The sequence below is a fragment of the Achroia grisella genome, unplaced genomic scaffold (assembly GCF_030625045.1).
Source record: "Achroia grisella isolate CSIRO2021 unplaced genomic scaffold, CSIRO_AGI_Agris_v1 utg1186, whole genome shotgun sequence".
NCBI classification, from domain to species: Eukaryota; Metazoa; Arthropoda; class Insecta; order Lepidoptera; family Pyralidae; genus Achroia; species Achroia grisella.
The window spans coordinates 4,085,178-4,103,304 of NW_026712592.1; the positions used below are offsets into that span (position 1 = coordinate 4,085,178).

At 33.6% G+C, this 18,127-nt stretch overlaps 1 protein-coding gene across 1 annotated transcript; it reads left to right on the plus strand.

Annotated features, from left to right (window-relative positions):
• The first annotated feature begins 1,085 nt into the window (after window positions 1-1,085).
• LOC131853990 (DNA-binding protein Ets97D-like) lies at window positions 1,086-13,749 on the plus strand. The gene is made up of 11 exons (XM_059205111.1): window positions 1,086-1,401; window positions 2,154-2,252; window positions 2,423-2,544; window positions 7,430-7,589; window positions 8,025-8,220; window positions 8,880-9,005; window positions 9,888-9,961; window positions 10,736-10,812; window positions 11,924-12,065; window positions 12,304-12,457; window positions 13,218-13,749. Exons 1-11 carry the CDS (start codon window positions 1,251-1,253, stop codon window positions 13,336-13,338), a joined length of 1,422 nt encoding a protein of 473 aa, XP_059061094.1. The 5' UTR covers window positions 1,086-1,250; the 3' UTR covers window positions 13,339-13,749.
• Window positions 13,750-18,127: the final 4,378 nt, after the last annotated feature.

Genomic DNA, 18,127 nt, shown 5'->3' on the forward strand with positions numbered 1-18,127 from the left:
CGTACACATATCACGTGACATAAAAATCGAGCTAATGCTGTATGTACCTACTGCGTTCAAAAGTGCAAAAATGTGAAGCGATTTTGAAAATTAATTTGCAACTTCAACTGTAAATACTTACAATAATCAAAACTCTTAATTTCAATCACTTTGATACAGAAAAGGTTTTTCAGACAAAGCTCGATATTGGTGAAAGTAACTGATTAAATCTCTGTGGGGTAGGGGGTACCTTTACTTTGCTCAGCACATCACACATCGATACAAAGTGATCATGATATATGTAGTTAATATACCTATCTATCTAAACGATTAACTATTTAAAACGTAATAATTTAATTTCTCCTTCCTTTATCTCCTTCCATTTTATACCATGCTATTTTACAGCAGGATGATTATATGTAAGGCAATTTATTTCTGATAGAAATTACAATTATGTTACTACCGTAATTATTTTTAAAATTGAAAAGGTATGCAATCGCGTAATCATAAGTTATTATAATCAGTAGAAAAAAAATTGTGCCATAAACTTTATAACTATTCAGACTTTGTTGAATTGGAAATTCATCCTATAAAATCTAACGATTTCTTTGTTTACGTTATGATATGGTGGCGCCACCTTTGAAAAGCTTTGCGCAAATATACTTATTTTCTGAATTCTATATTATATACCTAGTTCTATACACAAAACCAATAAAGAATGCAAAATATCAAATCAATTATTGAATACTGCTATGGAATTGTTGACTTTATTGAATTAAGAAAACTCGTTATGCTCTGAATAAAGTGGCACCAACAGTTTTTTGATGATATTGTCGATGTAGAAAATCAATATTCTCTGTTCTAAAGATAAGCCGGTACGGTTTTTATGCACGTAAAATATGCGAACTATTTCAGAAGGTATCTCAGTACGTGTATCGTAGAGGACCATTGTTCTGTGAAGATATACATATTTGTTTTATAGTTTATTAAATTATTTCAAGCCTATGTTTCTGCTTAATAACTAGGCAGTATGGACCATTCTCTTTGCCGTGCTCAATCGGACAAATTATAAAATATCAATCTGTTTTCCGTTTGTCTATTGTGTTTTTTGTTGGTCGCACGCGGAAGTGAATAGAAATAGTGATTTCCTTTTCCTAAATTTTCAAAAACATCGGGAAAAACTTTGTTTGTTTACAAACATAATATTTTTAATTTTTACTTAGTAGTATATATCTGTATAGTAGCGTTTTCTCGTGCAGTGTCTTTTAACTATGGAAGTGTTCGCTGATATATTAAATGTACGCTCTGTAAAAATGGAAAATACAGATAATGGATATGAAAATGGAATGGACGAGGCTCCTGGTGAGGAGTCGCCGGATCCTTTAGCCATGATACCACAGTACGTCACCGAAAGTGATCTAGGTTTGTAAACACTGGCAATAACTATCCATAATAATGGCCAAGCTTCACGCAAATTCTGCAATTGTACCTGGGGTACCATTGTTGACCACTTCGTGACCTTGCCTTTTTTATATTACTGCATTACACATGTCGCTTATTTTGATAATATTCTTGCTTGGGATCACCATCTACCTACCTGGTTTTACTGCTATACTACATACAAATTGTGATTTTAAAGGGTACCAAGTTCTTAAGTTTCTTACAATTTAGGTGACCTGCAAATTGGTAGAAGGTGAAAAAACTATATTTCAGTAGAAATTTATTTTTTTACTACTCTTAGGAATTATTTGTTACAAGAGAAAACACAGATGTCAAAAATATTGTAATTTTTATTTCATAACATAAGACAAATATTAGAATCTTATGGTTACCCCTAGCAGTGCCACAGGAGGAATTTGAGTTGTCTTATAGCTATTCCATGGGTTTGGAGTATCTACTGCAATCAACCCTTATCTGTTCTGTATTGTATTACTGTCTCTTGATGCACTAAAGGCTAGTGACATCTAACAGCATTATAATAGTTAATAAACTTCCTTACTTTTCGTAAGGAAATTTATTCATTATGTTGTTTTTACAATATACATACAGTATACACTATTTACATTAAGCACTAACAAACACTAACACTCGCAAAAACTGAAGGTGTTATGTTAGCCATTACACTGGTGGTTTACTATTAATATTTAATATTTAAGTTTAAAATAATATTGCAGGTTTAATACAATCTGGAACTGAAATCCTGCAGACTCCATTAGCAGTGTTTTCGGATGTTGCAGATGAAGAAGACACCATGCAAAGCAATGATTCAAGTGGTAAGTTATACCTTCTAATTTAATTTAATTCTTACTATTGTAGGTGGCATATTAAAACTATTTATAAAACAAATTATTTCATCCCTGATAAAAGTAGGGGTTTTATCAGTTTCGTTAGGATATAGCCTACAGTGACTAGTTGACCCATATTTAATGACATTTTTTTGCAGAGGAGATTGTGGTGCAGCTGATGGATATTCGCACAAGGTTGTCGAAGCTACGTGCGATGTTGGAGCGGCGGCTCGGAGCTGATCTCTCCGACTACACCTTCTGGTTGCAAGATGCTAAAATGGTAACAAATAATAATACTGGGCCGGGGTCCGCATGTCAAATGTCGCATTTGCCACGACTTTTGTTACTAGCCCATCTGGGATGACTTTCATGAATATATTAAAAAATATTAATGTTGTAATCCTTAGGTCTCTGATTGCACTATAAATTTCAATTTTTTGCAATTAATCCATATCTTTTTCTTAATGTATGTAATTGGAATGGTAGAGAAGCTGACAACCCAGCTCATGGTTAGTGGTAACCATCCCTATACATACTGTGCTACAGCCATAACATTATTATGTGACACTCAGGATAACAATGGTGCGTTGATATTCCAGTGGTTAAGATGTCAGGCCTCTTTATCTTTATATTCTTTCTCTTATTTATATCTTTATTTACTTTCTTACGCTATTTCTTATGTATCTTGCTTCTTGACATTTATCATTATATTTCGCCCAATTTACATAATATCTTTGTAAAATATAGCCTATGTTTTCAAAATCAAAATCCATTCAGTAGTTTTTGCCACAGATCCATCAATCCATACTCACAAACTTTCGCCTTTGTAATATTAGTAAGATTATTTCCAATATCTCACTTTTTATTTCCAATATCACACTCAATTATCTCACATTTGACAATTTCTTTGCCAATATTCCAATTAATATTACTTCTTCTTTGGAATCATCTACAAGTATAGCTAAATCATTTCTTATTGATAATATTGTTTCTTGTCCTATTACATTTAAATTTACATATATTAGCCTAGCTACAATAACGAAAACTTTTAAACAATTAAATTTAAAAAATACGGAAGATCATTGGGGTATGTCAGTTAAAGTTATTAATACTTCTATAGACATTCTTGCTCCATATTTAGTAACTATTTTTAACAAATGTATTTCTGAAGGAGTTTTTCCCAATTAAATGAAACATAGTAAAATAACGTCACTTTTTAAGTCAGGGGATAAAACTGAAGTAGGTAATTATAGGCCCATTTCTATCTTACCAGTACGTAAGTAAAGTGTTTGAAAAAATTATGCTCAATCAAATGCTTCAACACTTTAAAACAAATAGACTGCTTCACAGTCGGCAATTTGATTTCACGGCCGGTAAATCAACTACTGACGCTGGTGTAGCTTTAATGAAACACATTTTTCACTGTTGGGAGAGCTCTCAGGATGCTATTGGTGTATTCTGTGACCTCTCAAAAGCATTTGATTGCGTTGATCACGAAACACTCTTACTCAAACTAGAACATTACGGTATTAAAAATGAAACTCTAAAGATGATGAAATCCTATTTAGATAATAGAATGCAAATTGTTGAAATAAATGGTGTAAGGTCCGGAGGTTCCAGTGTTAAAATGGGTGTTCCTCAGGGATTCTTGGTCTATTCTTGGTCCTTTTTTATTTTTAGTTTACATTAATGACCTTCCTTACATGGTAGAAAAAATAGCAGACATAGTTCTGTTTGCCGATGATACTTCATTAATATTTAAAGTCAATCGACATATTGATGATATGAAAGAAGTAAACAGTGCACTCTCTTCTGTTTTAAAATGGTTTGCTTCTAATAATATTCTATTAAATAGAGATAAAACAAAGTGTATTAAATTTACGCTCCCCAATGTAAGGAAGGTTGATTCAAAAATCGTACTGATCAATAAACTTATTAACTTTGTTGATGATATTGTATTTCTTGGTATCACATTAGACTCCAAACTGCAATGGGGTGCTCATATTTCTAAATTGGCGAATAGACTTAGTTCTGCCGCTTATGCGGTAAGAAGAATTAGACAATTAACAGACGTGGCAACAGCTAAACTCGTGTATTTTAGCTATTTTCATAGCATTATGTCATACGGTATTTTATTATGGGGCAAAGCAGCTGATATAAATATAGTATTTATTTTGCAAAAGAGGGCCATCCGCTCCATTTACGGTATGGGTTCCAGGGAGTCTTTGCGTGAATGTTTTAAAGAATCAAATATCCTCGCCGTTGCTTCTCAATACATCTACGAAAATATTATGTATGCCAGGAAAAACATTAACAGTTTTAAAAGAGTACGTGATTACACTAATAAAAGCTTACGTAATAGAAATAGAAATAGAAATAGAAAATCATTTATTCAAATAAACTTACATTGAAGCACTTTTGAATAGTCATAACATTTTTTTTTTAATCTACCGCTCATTCGGAATGCTGTCTCATCACAAGAAGAACAAGCAAGAAACTTGTGTGTTGCTCTTTTAAATAATTTATTCTTACTTACAATTTAAGTTTAAGTGTGTGAATACAAACCACCGATTAGCACTAATTCAATTAAATACTCAAAAAGAAAAAAATATTGAATACATAACCAACTGGTTAAACAATTAATAAGAGGAAATCAGTCATAGTGATTAGAGCAGACCAGTCCCTACAAGCAGCACCCGTTCACGAGTATGACGGATGAGCCAGCCATCACTGCGCTCGACCATATTTTAGGGAGCCCAATGACCCGGCCCACCACGCCGCCACAAGTCTGGACATTTTAGTGAGCATGACTACTCAAAACACCAGACCACGTCATAGCTACTCACAATTGCCATCTGATATTTATAGTATTCACATTTCACATAAGAATGCATGCGGCAATTAATACAAAACCCGCTACGCTTTCATATTTCTAAAATAATTGAATCAAGAAAGCAATGAGATAAACAAATTATAACGTTGTATGCTAATAAACTAATTATTTACTTGATATGTTGTCTTCTATGAATTCGTCTATCCTGTAATAGGCTTTCTTACATAAAAATTGTTTAATATAAGATTTGAATTGCCTCTCTGTCAGATTTAGTGCAGATTCTGGCAGTTTATTATAAAATCTTACGCAATTACCATAGAATGAATTACTGACTTTGTGCAGGCGGCATTTAGGTAAAATTAGCTTATTTTTATTGCGTAAGTTTCTATTTGTACAGTCTTTAAGTTTTCTAAAACTGTCTAAATTCTTCCGTGTATACATGATATTCTCATAAATGTATTGTGAAGTAACGGTGAGGATATTTGAATCTTTAAAACACTGACGTAATGACTCTCTTGAACCCATACCATAAATAGAACGTATGGCTCTCTTTTGTAAAATAAATATAGTATTTATATCGGCTGCTTTACCCCATAGTAGTATACCATATGACATAATGCTATGGAAATAACTAAAGTATACAAGTTTAGCCGTCGCCACGTCTGTTAATTGCCTAATTCTTCTAATTGCATATGCAGCTGAACTGAGTCTATTGGCCAATATTGAAATATGGGGCCCCCATTGTAATTTCGAGTCCACTGTTATACCTAAAAAAACTGTATCATTAACAAAATTTACTATTTCGTCATTAAGCAATAACTGTGTATTTATTGGTCTTACATTAGGAAGTGTAAATTTTATACACTTTGTTTTGCTGGAATTTAATAATAGGTTATTACATGTAAACAAATTTAATATAGCAGACATAGCACAATTTACATCGTCTAATTGATTAGTTTGACGTCCAATTTTAAACACTAACGAAGTATCATCCGCAAACAGCACTATATCTGCAATTTTCTCTACCATAAAGGGAAGGTCATTTATGTAAATTAAAAAGAGAAAGGGGCCTAAGATTGACCCTTGTGGAACGCCCATCCCAATATTAGCTCCCTTAGATTTTATACCGTCAATATCTACAGTTTGGACCCTATCCTCTAAATAAGTTCTCATTAATTTTAGATCATTATCTTTTATACCATAATGTTTGTGTTGTTGTGTTTAACGCAATCAAATGCCTTTGATAGGTCACAAAAAACTCCGAGTGCATCCTGTGACTTCTCCCATGATTGGAAAATATGTGTTATCAGCGCTACACCTGCGTCAGTGGTAGACTTGCCGGCGGTGAAACCATATTGTTGACTGTGAAGCAGTCGGTTATCCCTGAAGTGTTGTAACATTTGATTTAACATTATCTTTTCAAACACCTTACTTAGAACTGGCAAAATAGATATAGGTCTATAGTTCCCTGGCTCAAATTTATCTCCTGATTTAAATAGTGGGATTAATTTGCTAAATTTCATTAATTGTGGAAAAGTCCCATTATCAATACATTTATTAAAAATAGTAGCTAGATATGGAGCAACAATATCTATGAAAGAACTAACTACTTTTACAGACATGCCCCAAAGGTCTTCTGTATTTTTTAAATTTAGATGTTTGAATATTTTTATGATATGAACGGGGCTAACATGTGAAAATTTAAATCTTAAAGCACAACAACCGATATTAGACTCTAGTAATATTTTTGCTCGAGATGGAGATGAGTCCAGAGAAGATGTAATATTAATCGGAATATTAGCAAAAAAATCTTCAAAAACATTAACTAACATTAATGTCAAACTAGTTTTATCTAAGTGCCGTTTGACGAAAGTCAGTAATTCGTTTTATGAAAATTGCGTAAGGTTTTACAACAAACTCCCAGAGTCTGTAGTCAATTTGCCAGAAAAAAAATTCAAATGTGTCATAAAAGATTTTCTTTGTAAAAAAAGCTTATTATAAAATTGAAGAAAAAATATAAATGATAATAATGTTTTTGTAGAAAATATCTAACTTAAAATTCATAGCGCTGACAATGTTATCTATTTGAACAGAGATTAAGTGCGTAGCGGTTTCTATGTTGATTGTTGCATGCCTAATCCTTGTTGTTATTTAAATATAAATAAATCAATATTTATTTAAAAGAGCAACACACAAGTTTCTTGCTTATTCTTCTTGTGATGAATTTGCATTCCGAATAAGCGGTAGAATAAAAAAACTTGACTATTCAAAAGTGCTTATATTAAGTTTATTTGAATAAAGATTATTTCTATTTCTGTTCTCGTTTAAACAGTTGGAGAACCATAAGACGCTGGTTGAGCAGTGCATTCGCGGCGAGGGTGTGGTGCAGGTCAACGTTCAAGTGCGTGCCGCAGACCGCAAGATCAATATTCTGGACGTTCTAAAACCTGATGAGGAGATGGTGCAAATCCCCAATGACCTTGACACCCAATGTAAGTCTAAAATTTATTGAGGTCCACCATATATATCATATGGATTCTAACACAGTGCTTATCAGATATTGGTATATAGGAAATGTTTTTTTTTACAGTACACTAATAAATAAGATCTATTTAATTTAAATAATAAAAAACACAATCACTTACGTGTGGCGTCTATAGCAATATTACACACAGTACTGGAGTACTGTTGTATAGTACTACTGATTCGTATTTGAAAATTAAGTGTTAAATAGTTTATTTATCGACCAAGGCATTAACATATAGAAGAGCAACAGCAATGAAAAATGTTGCAAAAATGGGGAAAATGTAATGCAGGTAAAATTACGCGGGTTAACTAGTCGAGTATAAACATAAGAAGACTCATATATTACTGCCATAACATACAATATTTGTTATAAATAAGGGCAATATTTATATTTTTTTCAGACATTGAACTGGAGGAACCTATTGTAGAAGAAGCAGAAGCAGAGACAGAAGTGGAGACAGTGGCAGAAGAAGCTTTGATAACAGAGGTGGAGTCGGACGAAACGTGTATTCCCCACGCCGCCGCCGTCAAGTGGGTGGTAGACGCGCAGTTCAAAAGCGACCACCGAGTGAAGGTGCCCGACGACCCAGCGCAATGGTCTCGCTACTTTTAATTCACTTGCTACTACTTCTATTCGGTATCCTTCTGCTTTTTCTACTATTCGGTGGAATACAAATACTAGATCATGAAAAAAGTGCATTATAATATTTGATCTTTTTATGTAAAATATCCCATTTTTCTATAATACCAAAGAGTCAACAGAAGAGCTGAAGTAAACAACTTCAGTGTCAAAATACTAAGTTCAAGAGTAGAATGTGGTGAATTTCATGCAATTATTCAGTACGTGTGTATGCCCCTGGGAGGGATTTATCCTCCTAAACAGCTGCATATATTTGAATGATGCTGATGATGATTGTATGTATGTGTCAATAGGTTCATGGATAATTTGAAAACAATTGGACCCGGTAGGTGGCGCTGCTGTCGGTATGTTAGTTTTGGACAGAAACACGTCTTCCCGGTCCGCTACTAATAATACAAACCCCTATACTGACCTATTTAGAAATCCTCGTTTTCTTAACGGCGAGTCTTTTTATACTACGACAGTGGCAAAAAAACATACGGCATATCTGATGGTAAACGGTTACCGTATCCTATGGACGCCTGAAATGCCACGGGTGCCACATGCGCGTTGCCTCCCTTAAGAAACATTTATGTAGCTTTAAAAACCTAGTAAATATGAATGTGGTGTGTTCCAGGTCGGTACAGCACGTGAAGCTATGGGTGGTGTGGGCGGTAAGACAGTTCAATCTGGCCGGAGTTCGTCTCGCAGACTGGCAACTCACTGGGCCTGAACTCTGCGCGCTAACAAACGCACAATTCAAGTTGGTGTACTTTTCATTTCTAAATACCTGCTTCCCGGTTTTCAACAAAATTTTGGTGGACAGCAGGTTGTGTTTGTATCATCGGTTACAGTTGGCGATAAATTTAAGTACTTGTATACAATCGTATAATTATGTATTAATAAATATGCGATGAAATTACGCGGTATGGAGGCATGTTACTTTAATCCTCAAGAATGGCAGTGCTTAAGGAGTACCACGGGCATCATATGATGACGTGATGTTCATAGTCTCGTCCATGTATATACTCAATGGTTGCTACTTGTTATCATGTGGGGTCTCAGCTTATTAACCATGCCGTTACAAAAAAAATAATGCATCATAAAGACTTAACTTTAATTTTTTATGGGCTTAGAACCTTATTATTAAAAATATTTATTATTTTATGGAATAGCAGATTTCGAATGCGATTTTACCGAGATTTTTTTGCGTAGTTTTCGAAAATCTTGCCTGCACGGGTACTGGAGTTTTAATTGTCTTTAGTTCGCATTAAACACCAGTAAAACGGTCAAGATAGGGCAGTAAAATTACAGGATGCGGGGCATAACATCTTAGTGACCCAGAATGGCATGAGTCAGAGAACATCACGGGTGTCACGTAATTACGTAATATCCGAGGTACTGTTCATGTATATAGGTGTAGCTTACCACTTACTGGTCAAATAGAAGGTCGCCTTGTTTGCTATTCCAATTACATAAAAAAAAACTCTTAGATTTATTACAATAAATAAATGATGAAGTAATATCAAGAGGGGTAAAGACCTTTATTTACTATTAAATAATTGGTGTTAAGACTTGGTTAACAATATAAATAATGTGCATTAAACACTAAAGTTTAAAAACAACTTCATCATAATTGTTTTAGGGAAAAAGTTCCATCAGACCCTGGAGATCTATTCTGGACACATTTCGAGTTGCTTCGCAAGTGTAAATTTATTGGTAAGTTTGTAATGTTTGATACATATTTCCATATAATAAAAGCATGACGAGCGAATAATAACGTTGGACCTAAAATATTTTTACTGAGTATGTGGTTAAATATGGGTCAATGTGCTATAAAAACCTGAGAAGAACATTTATATATAGCTGTCGTTTCATTACCATCTAAGAATGTACAAACGTACGAAATGAAACGTGATGCCCGACCAGTAATAAATCCTTATCGACATTCAAAGACGTTAAAAAATAAACGATATATGCTACTGAAATAAATAAAGTATTGACTGTAATTCTCATAGGCTATAACCAATTAGTGCAGTTTTAGTATGCATAACATATGCATGTTTTTTTTAGATACACCTTTGTCGCACTTATTTCAGCCTCTAAGCAGCTTGTTTTGTAAGCTGTTGAAGAGTGACATAAGGAAGTGAAACTACATGGCATGAAAACATGAGACGGCCGGATAGCACTAGCGTCACATGATGGTATTGATGACGTGATTCATGTTCATGGGCGACTGTTACCACTTACACCAAGTGGGTCGTCAGCTCATTTACTACTCCAGTTATATAAGAGATTTTTTTTATTGTCAACTAAGTATATTTGTATTCAACTTGGAAGCATATCATCCCTACATCATTGATCTTCAAATCTCATCAGCAAGTCATCAGATTTTATCCTGACTCCACTGCGGAAAAAATCTTTACATTATCTCCTTCTTTGTTAAATTTTATAAATCTTATGTATGTGTCTTTATAAATCTTGTATGTCCAGCTGTGGTGCAAAATGACGAACCTATGAAAGATCAGCTAGAGGCGCCGCAGTCCGCAATTAAGAGGAAACCCAAGCCGGTATGCATTTTTACAATTTGTGACTGGCATCGCCATTTTAATCTTTATATGACACAATAGATCCATCCTATATATTTTCATAGTATATGCAGATGGAGCATCTGTGGAAGAACTCAGATCTATTAGTGTATTATACTAAAATTATCAGTAATTAATAACCATAGTTTCCAGGTCTTAATCACAGTTTAATCATATACACACACGAGACTGACGGCATGTTTTTTTTGTGCTTGATAATGAAATGGTGCATCCGTCTGCACTAACGGTTTACGCTGGTGAGGTACCAGTGGAGGATGATAAGATGAATATGAAGTCAGGTTAGTTAGCCAAGTGACAAATTCATCGAGAATTTATTACGATGGTATCTACCCATAACTCTGCTTAACTTGAGATGTAATCTCCGCGATATAATAATATGAATAAAAAAAAACAGGCCCTTAAAAGCCAGCCAAGCTCCTCTCAGAAGCGCTGAAGCCTAGACAGACTTCACAGAGCGACCTCACCGTTCCGAGGATATGTGTATGTTGTGTGGCCACGGCTACGTACTTTAGGAATATGGGAGCGCTCGTTTCTTCGACTACAAAGTTAGACCATCGTCACAAATTCACTAGGAATTTATAAAGGTTTCCGAGCTAACATGGTACATCCTAGCTAGCAATCCTCCTTGTTCCTTATCCCATTAATTTGGGGTCGGCGTAATATATATATTTCTTTTCATTCATTCCTGTTTGCAGTCATCTCGTTACTCACTCCCTTTCTTGCCATATCATCTTTCATACAATCCATCCCTTTTTTGGTCTTCCTCTACTCGTATAATTTAGCCTACTTTTTTTAATGGATGAAAATGGAATATCCATTCCATTTTCATCCATTAAAAAAAAGCCCCTCTGCTGCCGGTTTATGTTGGCGGGCCAGAGGAAGATGAGGTCAAGTTATTTAGCTCATTTTGACAAATTCATTAGGAATTTATCACGATGGTTTCCAACTAAGTTGAAGGTCTAGCCGACATGGTCATACCTAGTAAATAATCAACACTTCCCTACCACCATGACCTTGCCTATTTGCCGCACTAATTACATAAGAAAATTTAGTCCGTACAATTTGCATGAAGGTGAATGCTGGCGTGCGTGGCGTGGAGGAGGCAGGGCCGAGTGTGACGTCACGCAACGGAAACAACGGGCAGGTGCAGCTGTGGCAATTCCTCCTTGAACTGCTCACTAGTCCGCAACACTTCGACCTCATACGATGGCACGGTATATCCCCACAGAACATCATAACTTATTGTAAAAATTAAGACTTTACTGAAGTAGACTGTAAAATCGACCGAAATACAGCCTACAAAGCAAGCTGCCTGATGCTTACTTGCTGAGTACTCAAGCAGACGTATCTGCTTGAATACTCCAGTCTGCCCTATTTAAGCCGCCAAGCTTGCTTTGTAAACTGCGTTTCGGTGACAAGGCGAGTGTGTAGTAAAATTTACATGTATAACAGGGTCTGAAGGCGAATTCAAGCTGCTAGAGCCGGAGCGGGTGGCGGCTTTGTGGGGTGCTCGCAAACACAAACCCGCCATGAACTACGAGAAGTTATCACGCGCCCTGCGATACTACTATGACGGGGACATGATCGCCAAAGTGGCCGGCAAGAGGTATCTATTGCTATGTATTTAGTTTATAGCAATGTTACAATCGAGAATCTTTTGGATGTAACGACTATTTGTACCTTTTTGAGAAGGATATATAATATATTAAATACATATTTATAACAACAATACTAACCTAGAAAAAATCACACACAAAACACCCGATACAGGGCGGAAAGGGAATTGTTAGTAATGTGAACTGATCATATTTCTAGCAATGTACCATGTCAGGTTGACCTCCACGCGGTTCCCCCTAGAAACCATCGTGATAAATTCTTGGTGAATTTGTCACAATGGGCTAACTGACTTGACCTCATGCTCATCTTATGATCCACCACTGGTGCCCCGCCAGCGTATACCGTTAGCGCAGGCGGGTGCACCATTCCAATATCGAACTTAAAAAAAAAACACCGGATACAAACAATCATAATCGAAAATACAAATATGTGCACCGTGCGAGGAATCGAACCCGCGTCTGGAGTAAAGCTGTGTGGTAAACTGCTAGACTATCGAAACCGTCAGTTATGATACACAATTAATTTGTTACGACAAAATAGCCCCTATCTCTGCAGTTAAGAAGCATATGTAAACTTGTAATGAACAGTGAAAAAATAAAAAAAAATTGTTGTACGAATCTCGTATATGTAAGAGAATCCTTGTACGGTTGGCATCCCTGTTGCTTACATTAAACTGTATGTGTTGTGTACATAAATAAATATATTTTATTTTTATTTATTTTATTTTATTTTATTTTCATTTCTTACAGGTTCGTGTACAAATTTGTTTGCGATCTGAGGCAATTACTTGGCTATGGGGCAGGAGAATTGGCGGAATTGGTACAGGAATTACATGAGGAGCAAGGCACTCGAAGCATACAGTTGCCCTAATCAAAAAGAATGTCATAGGGTAATGCTATCGGGACAAGAATAGAACTGTTTTACTGCTATATTGTGACGTATTAGCAGTACGATTTCGAAAAATTTTACATTTTTATAATTCGCCGTCAAGAATAAATGGTTGTACGAAACTGAGTGCGGAAAAAAAAAGAATTTTATATTAAATTAGTTCGCTTAGCGTTCTCAAAGTGAACTTGGTCTGTAAATATAAACATCTTTCGAAACGCGTAGGGCATATATGTTACTAACAACGACAAATTGTATATTATCAGTAATTAATTATAATTGCCATACCTACTATTGAGAGATCGAGCATAATAAAAAAGGAACTGTGTGATATGTATATAAATAAAATTAAGTTACTAAGAGTATTATGAATAAATATAGTTTATCAATGTTTTACATTAATCTGTTTTATTGTAGTTGTAGTATTCATATGTAAAATACAAAATAATATTTTTTATATTTGATCACATACTGATCTCAGAAGTTGAATGGAATAATTTCACTTTTTTTGTTCTACCATATTATTAATCGAAATCATCTCTAAAGTTTTAAATTTAAAGTGTAATTCCAAAAAACATAATTTTTAGTTAATGCAGACTGTATTAAGGTACGATATGCGTCAAGCGTAAGTATAAGAATGACACACGTGATTTATGTAAAAGCATATTTTATTTTTTTTGTCTTATCAACGATCATTACATCAAGTTATTCACAGCTTTGGTCTATTTAGAGCGTACATTTCAAAATATAATGTCATAATGTAAAAATATCTTTTCTAAAAAATATGAACGAAAATAATATACATTTTTTTATATAAACTTTTTATAAAAAAAACAATGACCCCTTCCTGGATGACAAAAGTTGTCGTATTGAAAAAAAAAATATGCACGCTCTAGCAATGTTCAAAATATATCTACCTTCCCGCATGCCTTAACAATACCTTAACTCTATGGTAAATAATAGTAAATAATATACGAAAAACCTTACAAAAAAAAAAGAAAAACTAGCGATCCACCTACACGATGTGTGCGTACGAATTATGTATGTTTGTACTCAGGACTTGTCGGTCGACGAGGAATCGCTTGCCACAAATTGCAACTAACGTCGACCACAGCTGCGACGAGTCGCGTACTTGTTACTCTGGATAACTTTAAATTAGAGAAAACGTTTAGTGATATAAGAAATTTATGTAATGTACTCAACAAAATATATATACCACAAATATAAAGCAATAAATAAAAGTATATGAATTATTGTTACCATTAAGTCAATCTTACAATATTTGATTGCACATATTATTTGCAGAATATATATATTTTTAATATATAAAATAAGAAAATTTATTCCGTTTGTACTCCGAATATCTCAAAAGAAATTTAAAGTTACCCAACGTCATATAAGATTACAATAGTGATAAATATGATGTTTAAAATTTTAACTAATACCAACAAATTCACAATGCCTTCATACTATTTGTACATAATTGCAATATTGCTGCATCTAAAATTGTCACCAAATTAGTTCAGACTATATGTTTCAAGCAATTCCCTAATTATCCGACTACTTGAGACATGCTATGTGTACCTACTATTCAAATAATAACTTCGCGATTTGAAGGCACGAATAACACGATCCTCTTAAATAATTAGCAGTACATCAACTGCATTTTGAATATTTTTTTAATGAATTATTTATTGCTTATTACCGTGAAACTATTTATTATTATCACGCTCTTGACCTAAACAAAGGCCAACATTTTAGCCGTGGATAATCACAACGAAACGGACACGCATGCATAGTTTAACCTTGTTGCCCAATATCAATTGGGATACTCATATATATTTTATCGCACGGTGAAAACTGCGAGTTACACTTAGTACCTGTTTAATGTACCTATATATTAATAATAGATACAGTATATCTATCATCTGTGTGTACCAATGTTAATGATTGGTTTCTTTGTTTCCGATCATGACGGTGTAAAATCGATCAACTCGATATCAAATGATAGATAGATATTATCGGTAAAGTCCATATTAAAATGTTTTAAATAATATACTGTCGACTAAATCTTAGGTATTTGTAACTTTGTAATTTAATCTTGATTCTATTCAGTTATCTCACAGTTCAGCGTCCGCGCTCGAAAGAACACATCGGTTATGATCAGAACCTAATATTCGTTGCTGATCGTACAACAGGAATATTCATAACGTTTCACAATATATATTCACGAATACCAAGTACACCGCGCACGTCTCAATGTTTATTTTCCATGTTTACGTACGCCCAGCACACTTGCATGTCTCAATGATTTATCATCAGTAATTTTACGTAATCTATGAAGAAATGCAGACAATTCGGAAAGAAAATACAGCACCAAAAATAACTGAGGAGTTGGCCCAACGAGCACACCCTCCCATTCACAAATTTTCTCGTTGAAGACTTAAACTTTAATGATTTTAAACCTAAATGACTGAATCCGTAAGGCCGTTTGTACATCGACGGCGGGTCGTTCAAAACAAGTGCACTTTTATAATAAGGAATTATTATTTAATATGATTATCCATTGCTACTTAAATAATTTTTACTCTTAAAAATATATAGAAATAATTTTATACTTAATATAGCATTTTATTCCAAACCAGCTGTAGTCCTATGTTATCAGATAGCATTTCTAGTTTGCACCTGTTTGTAATCTAAATTGATTGAAAAAAAAAATATCTACATTAAGGACAATCCTATTTCCCTTGCACATTCGTCTAATCATATCTTAGATATCATATTTTTTTATAATTTTATAGTTGAAATAAAATACAGCTGACATAGTAATACAGCGAGTTTCGAAGACTTTTTAAAACACAAAAGCGTTATATTGTATTTATTAATAGAAAATTAGAATACAATTTTTATAATTCATAAGTTCAAGATATATCTCCAGGTACAAATACATATATACATATATAGGACGTAACGGAAAGCGTATGTATAAAAAAGCAGTCATATGGTATTTTCAATATGCCAAGTTTGTATAACAAAGTTACGTAATATTGTAACACAGTACTAATTATTGCAATGTTTCAAATATTTTTATTTTTACGATTTTCATATTTATATTTAATTATTATTAATATCCATCAATACAAAAGTAATAATTTCAATATATTACACCTTTTTTGAGCAATTATCCAGAAATTCTTTTCATATTATTCTGATATGGTCAATGATAACTATAACTGTATTTCAGATAGATACGCTTTCAGTTATACCCGGTATAAAGATAAAATTCATTAGATTGCAAACCCCAACGCAACTAGAAGAAAAAACTATATATAATTATGATTATTGTATTACTTAGTAATAGCAAAGCTGTAAGCTAAATTAGATTTGTAAACTAAACATTCGTCTTTTTACTTTGATGACGTAACACTATAGTTATTGCGTCACAACAAACTAACAGCATATATTATCTACGTATATCTGTGAACAACTGTCTGTGCATTGTTGATTATTATAGAAGCCAAGTTAGGTCAGTTACGAAAATATAACAGTAATAAATATTTGTGAGGAAATTAGGGTTACGAAATAAAACATGTTATTGCCAACTTTATCTAACTGCAAATACATCAAACAACTACATTAGTGGTGTAACCCAACGTCTATGTACAAAGGACCGAAATCCGACACGAAACGAAAAACTTTGGCAAGACTCCATTTTTTGACATGTTGTGACGATTCAAAATTAACAAAACATTACAGTATCCTTACAACTACCCCATTCATATAATTGCCACGTAAATTCGATAAAATATCACTGTTCTAATGATTTTATCAAGTCCCATATTTATATCGTTTGGTGGCGGCCACTCGTTGCATACAAATTTGGGTACAATTTTTACAGTTATTGGCGAAATATTGACGCCATTTCTACAACAAACGACCAATTTTTGGACACCATCTTTAAATATATTTTATTTTAGAGATAACGCATTATTTTGTACAAAATTGAAATCGGTCCTCGTCCTGTCTCTCTAGGTATATGTTATTATTAGTTTTAACCAATAAAAATGTATGGTGAACCGTAAAACATTTTTATTATAGTGATATTTACTATTCAAATTAAAAGAAAATATGTGACCACCACATTTATTAAGTAAATAGCATTCATTTTCAGACATAACATTATATAGACTTCATAAAATATAAATATATATACATGATTATGAAAAATCATGATTCACGTCTAAAAAAGCTGCTTCCGCGAAATAATATTTATAAAATCGCGCAAACTTTTTTATATTTCATTGCATTTATTATGAATTTATTATATACTACAGGAAAGTTCCGGCGGTAACAGGGTATGAACAGTTATCGATATGCCTGAAACTGACACTGAATGGCAAACCAAACCTATACATGGTAACTATTCGATTAAAACTATTACGCATAAATATATAGATTTTTATATAATAAAAACAACATACCTTAAACTAAACAACATATCAGATTTAGAAGAAACATATTTGGTATAGGGCAACACTTAATACGAACTGGCAAATTCTAGAAGTTGAAATTAAAAGATAAATATTTTTTTTAATGCCAGGACTTCATATATCCAATTTTCTCATACATTAGTTAATATTTTTAAGTGGAGAACAGTCATAATCTTATAAATGTTTTAAAGGAGACTTCGCTTAAAATCTTGTGTAAGAGAATGAAGTGTAAATTGGATATATTTGAGAGTTAAACAATTTGGCAATGAGTCAACCCAATTTTA

What these genes read in the sequence shown, in the direction of transcription:
- LOC131853990 (XM_059205111.1), top strand. Translation starts at nt 1,251, where the DNA reads ATGGAAGTGTTCGCTGATATATTAAATGTACGCTCTGTAAAAATGGAA. An exon ending in CTAACAAACGCACAATTCAA is followed by an intron (nt 9,006 to 9,887) that starts GTTGGTGTACTT and finishes TAATTGTTTTAG; the next exon opens with GGAAAAAGTTCCATCAGACC. An exon ending in TCGCAAGTGTAAATTTATTG is followed by an intron (nt 9,962 to 10,735) that starts GTAAGTTTGTAA and finishes TTGTATGTCCAG; the next exon opens with CTGTGGTGCAAAATGACGAA.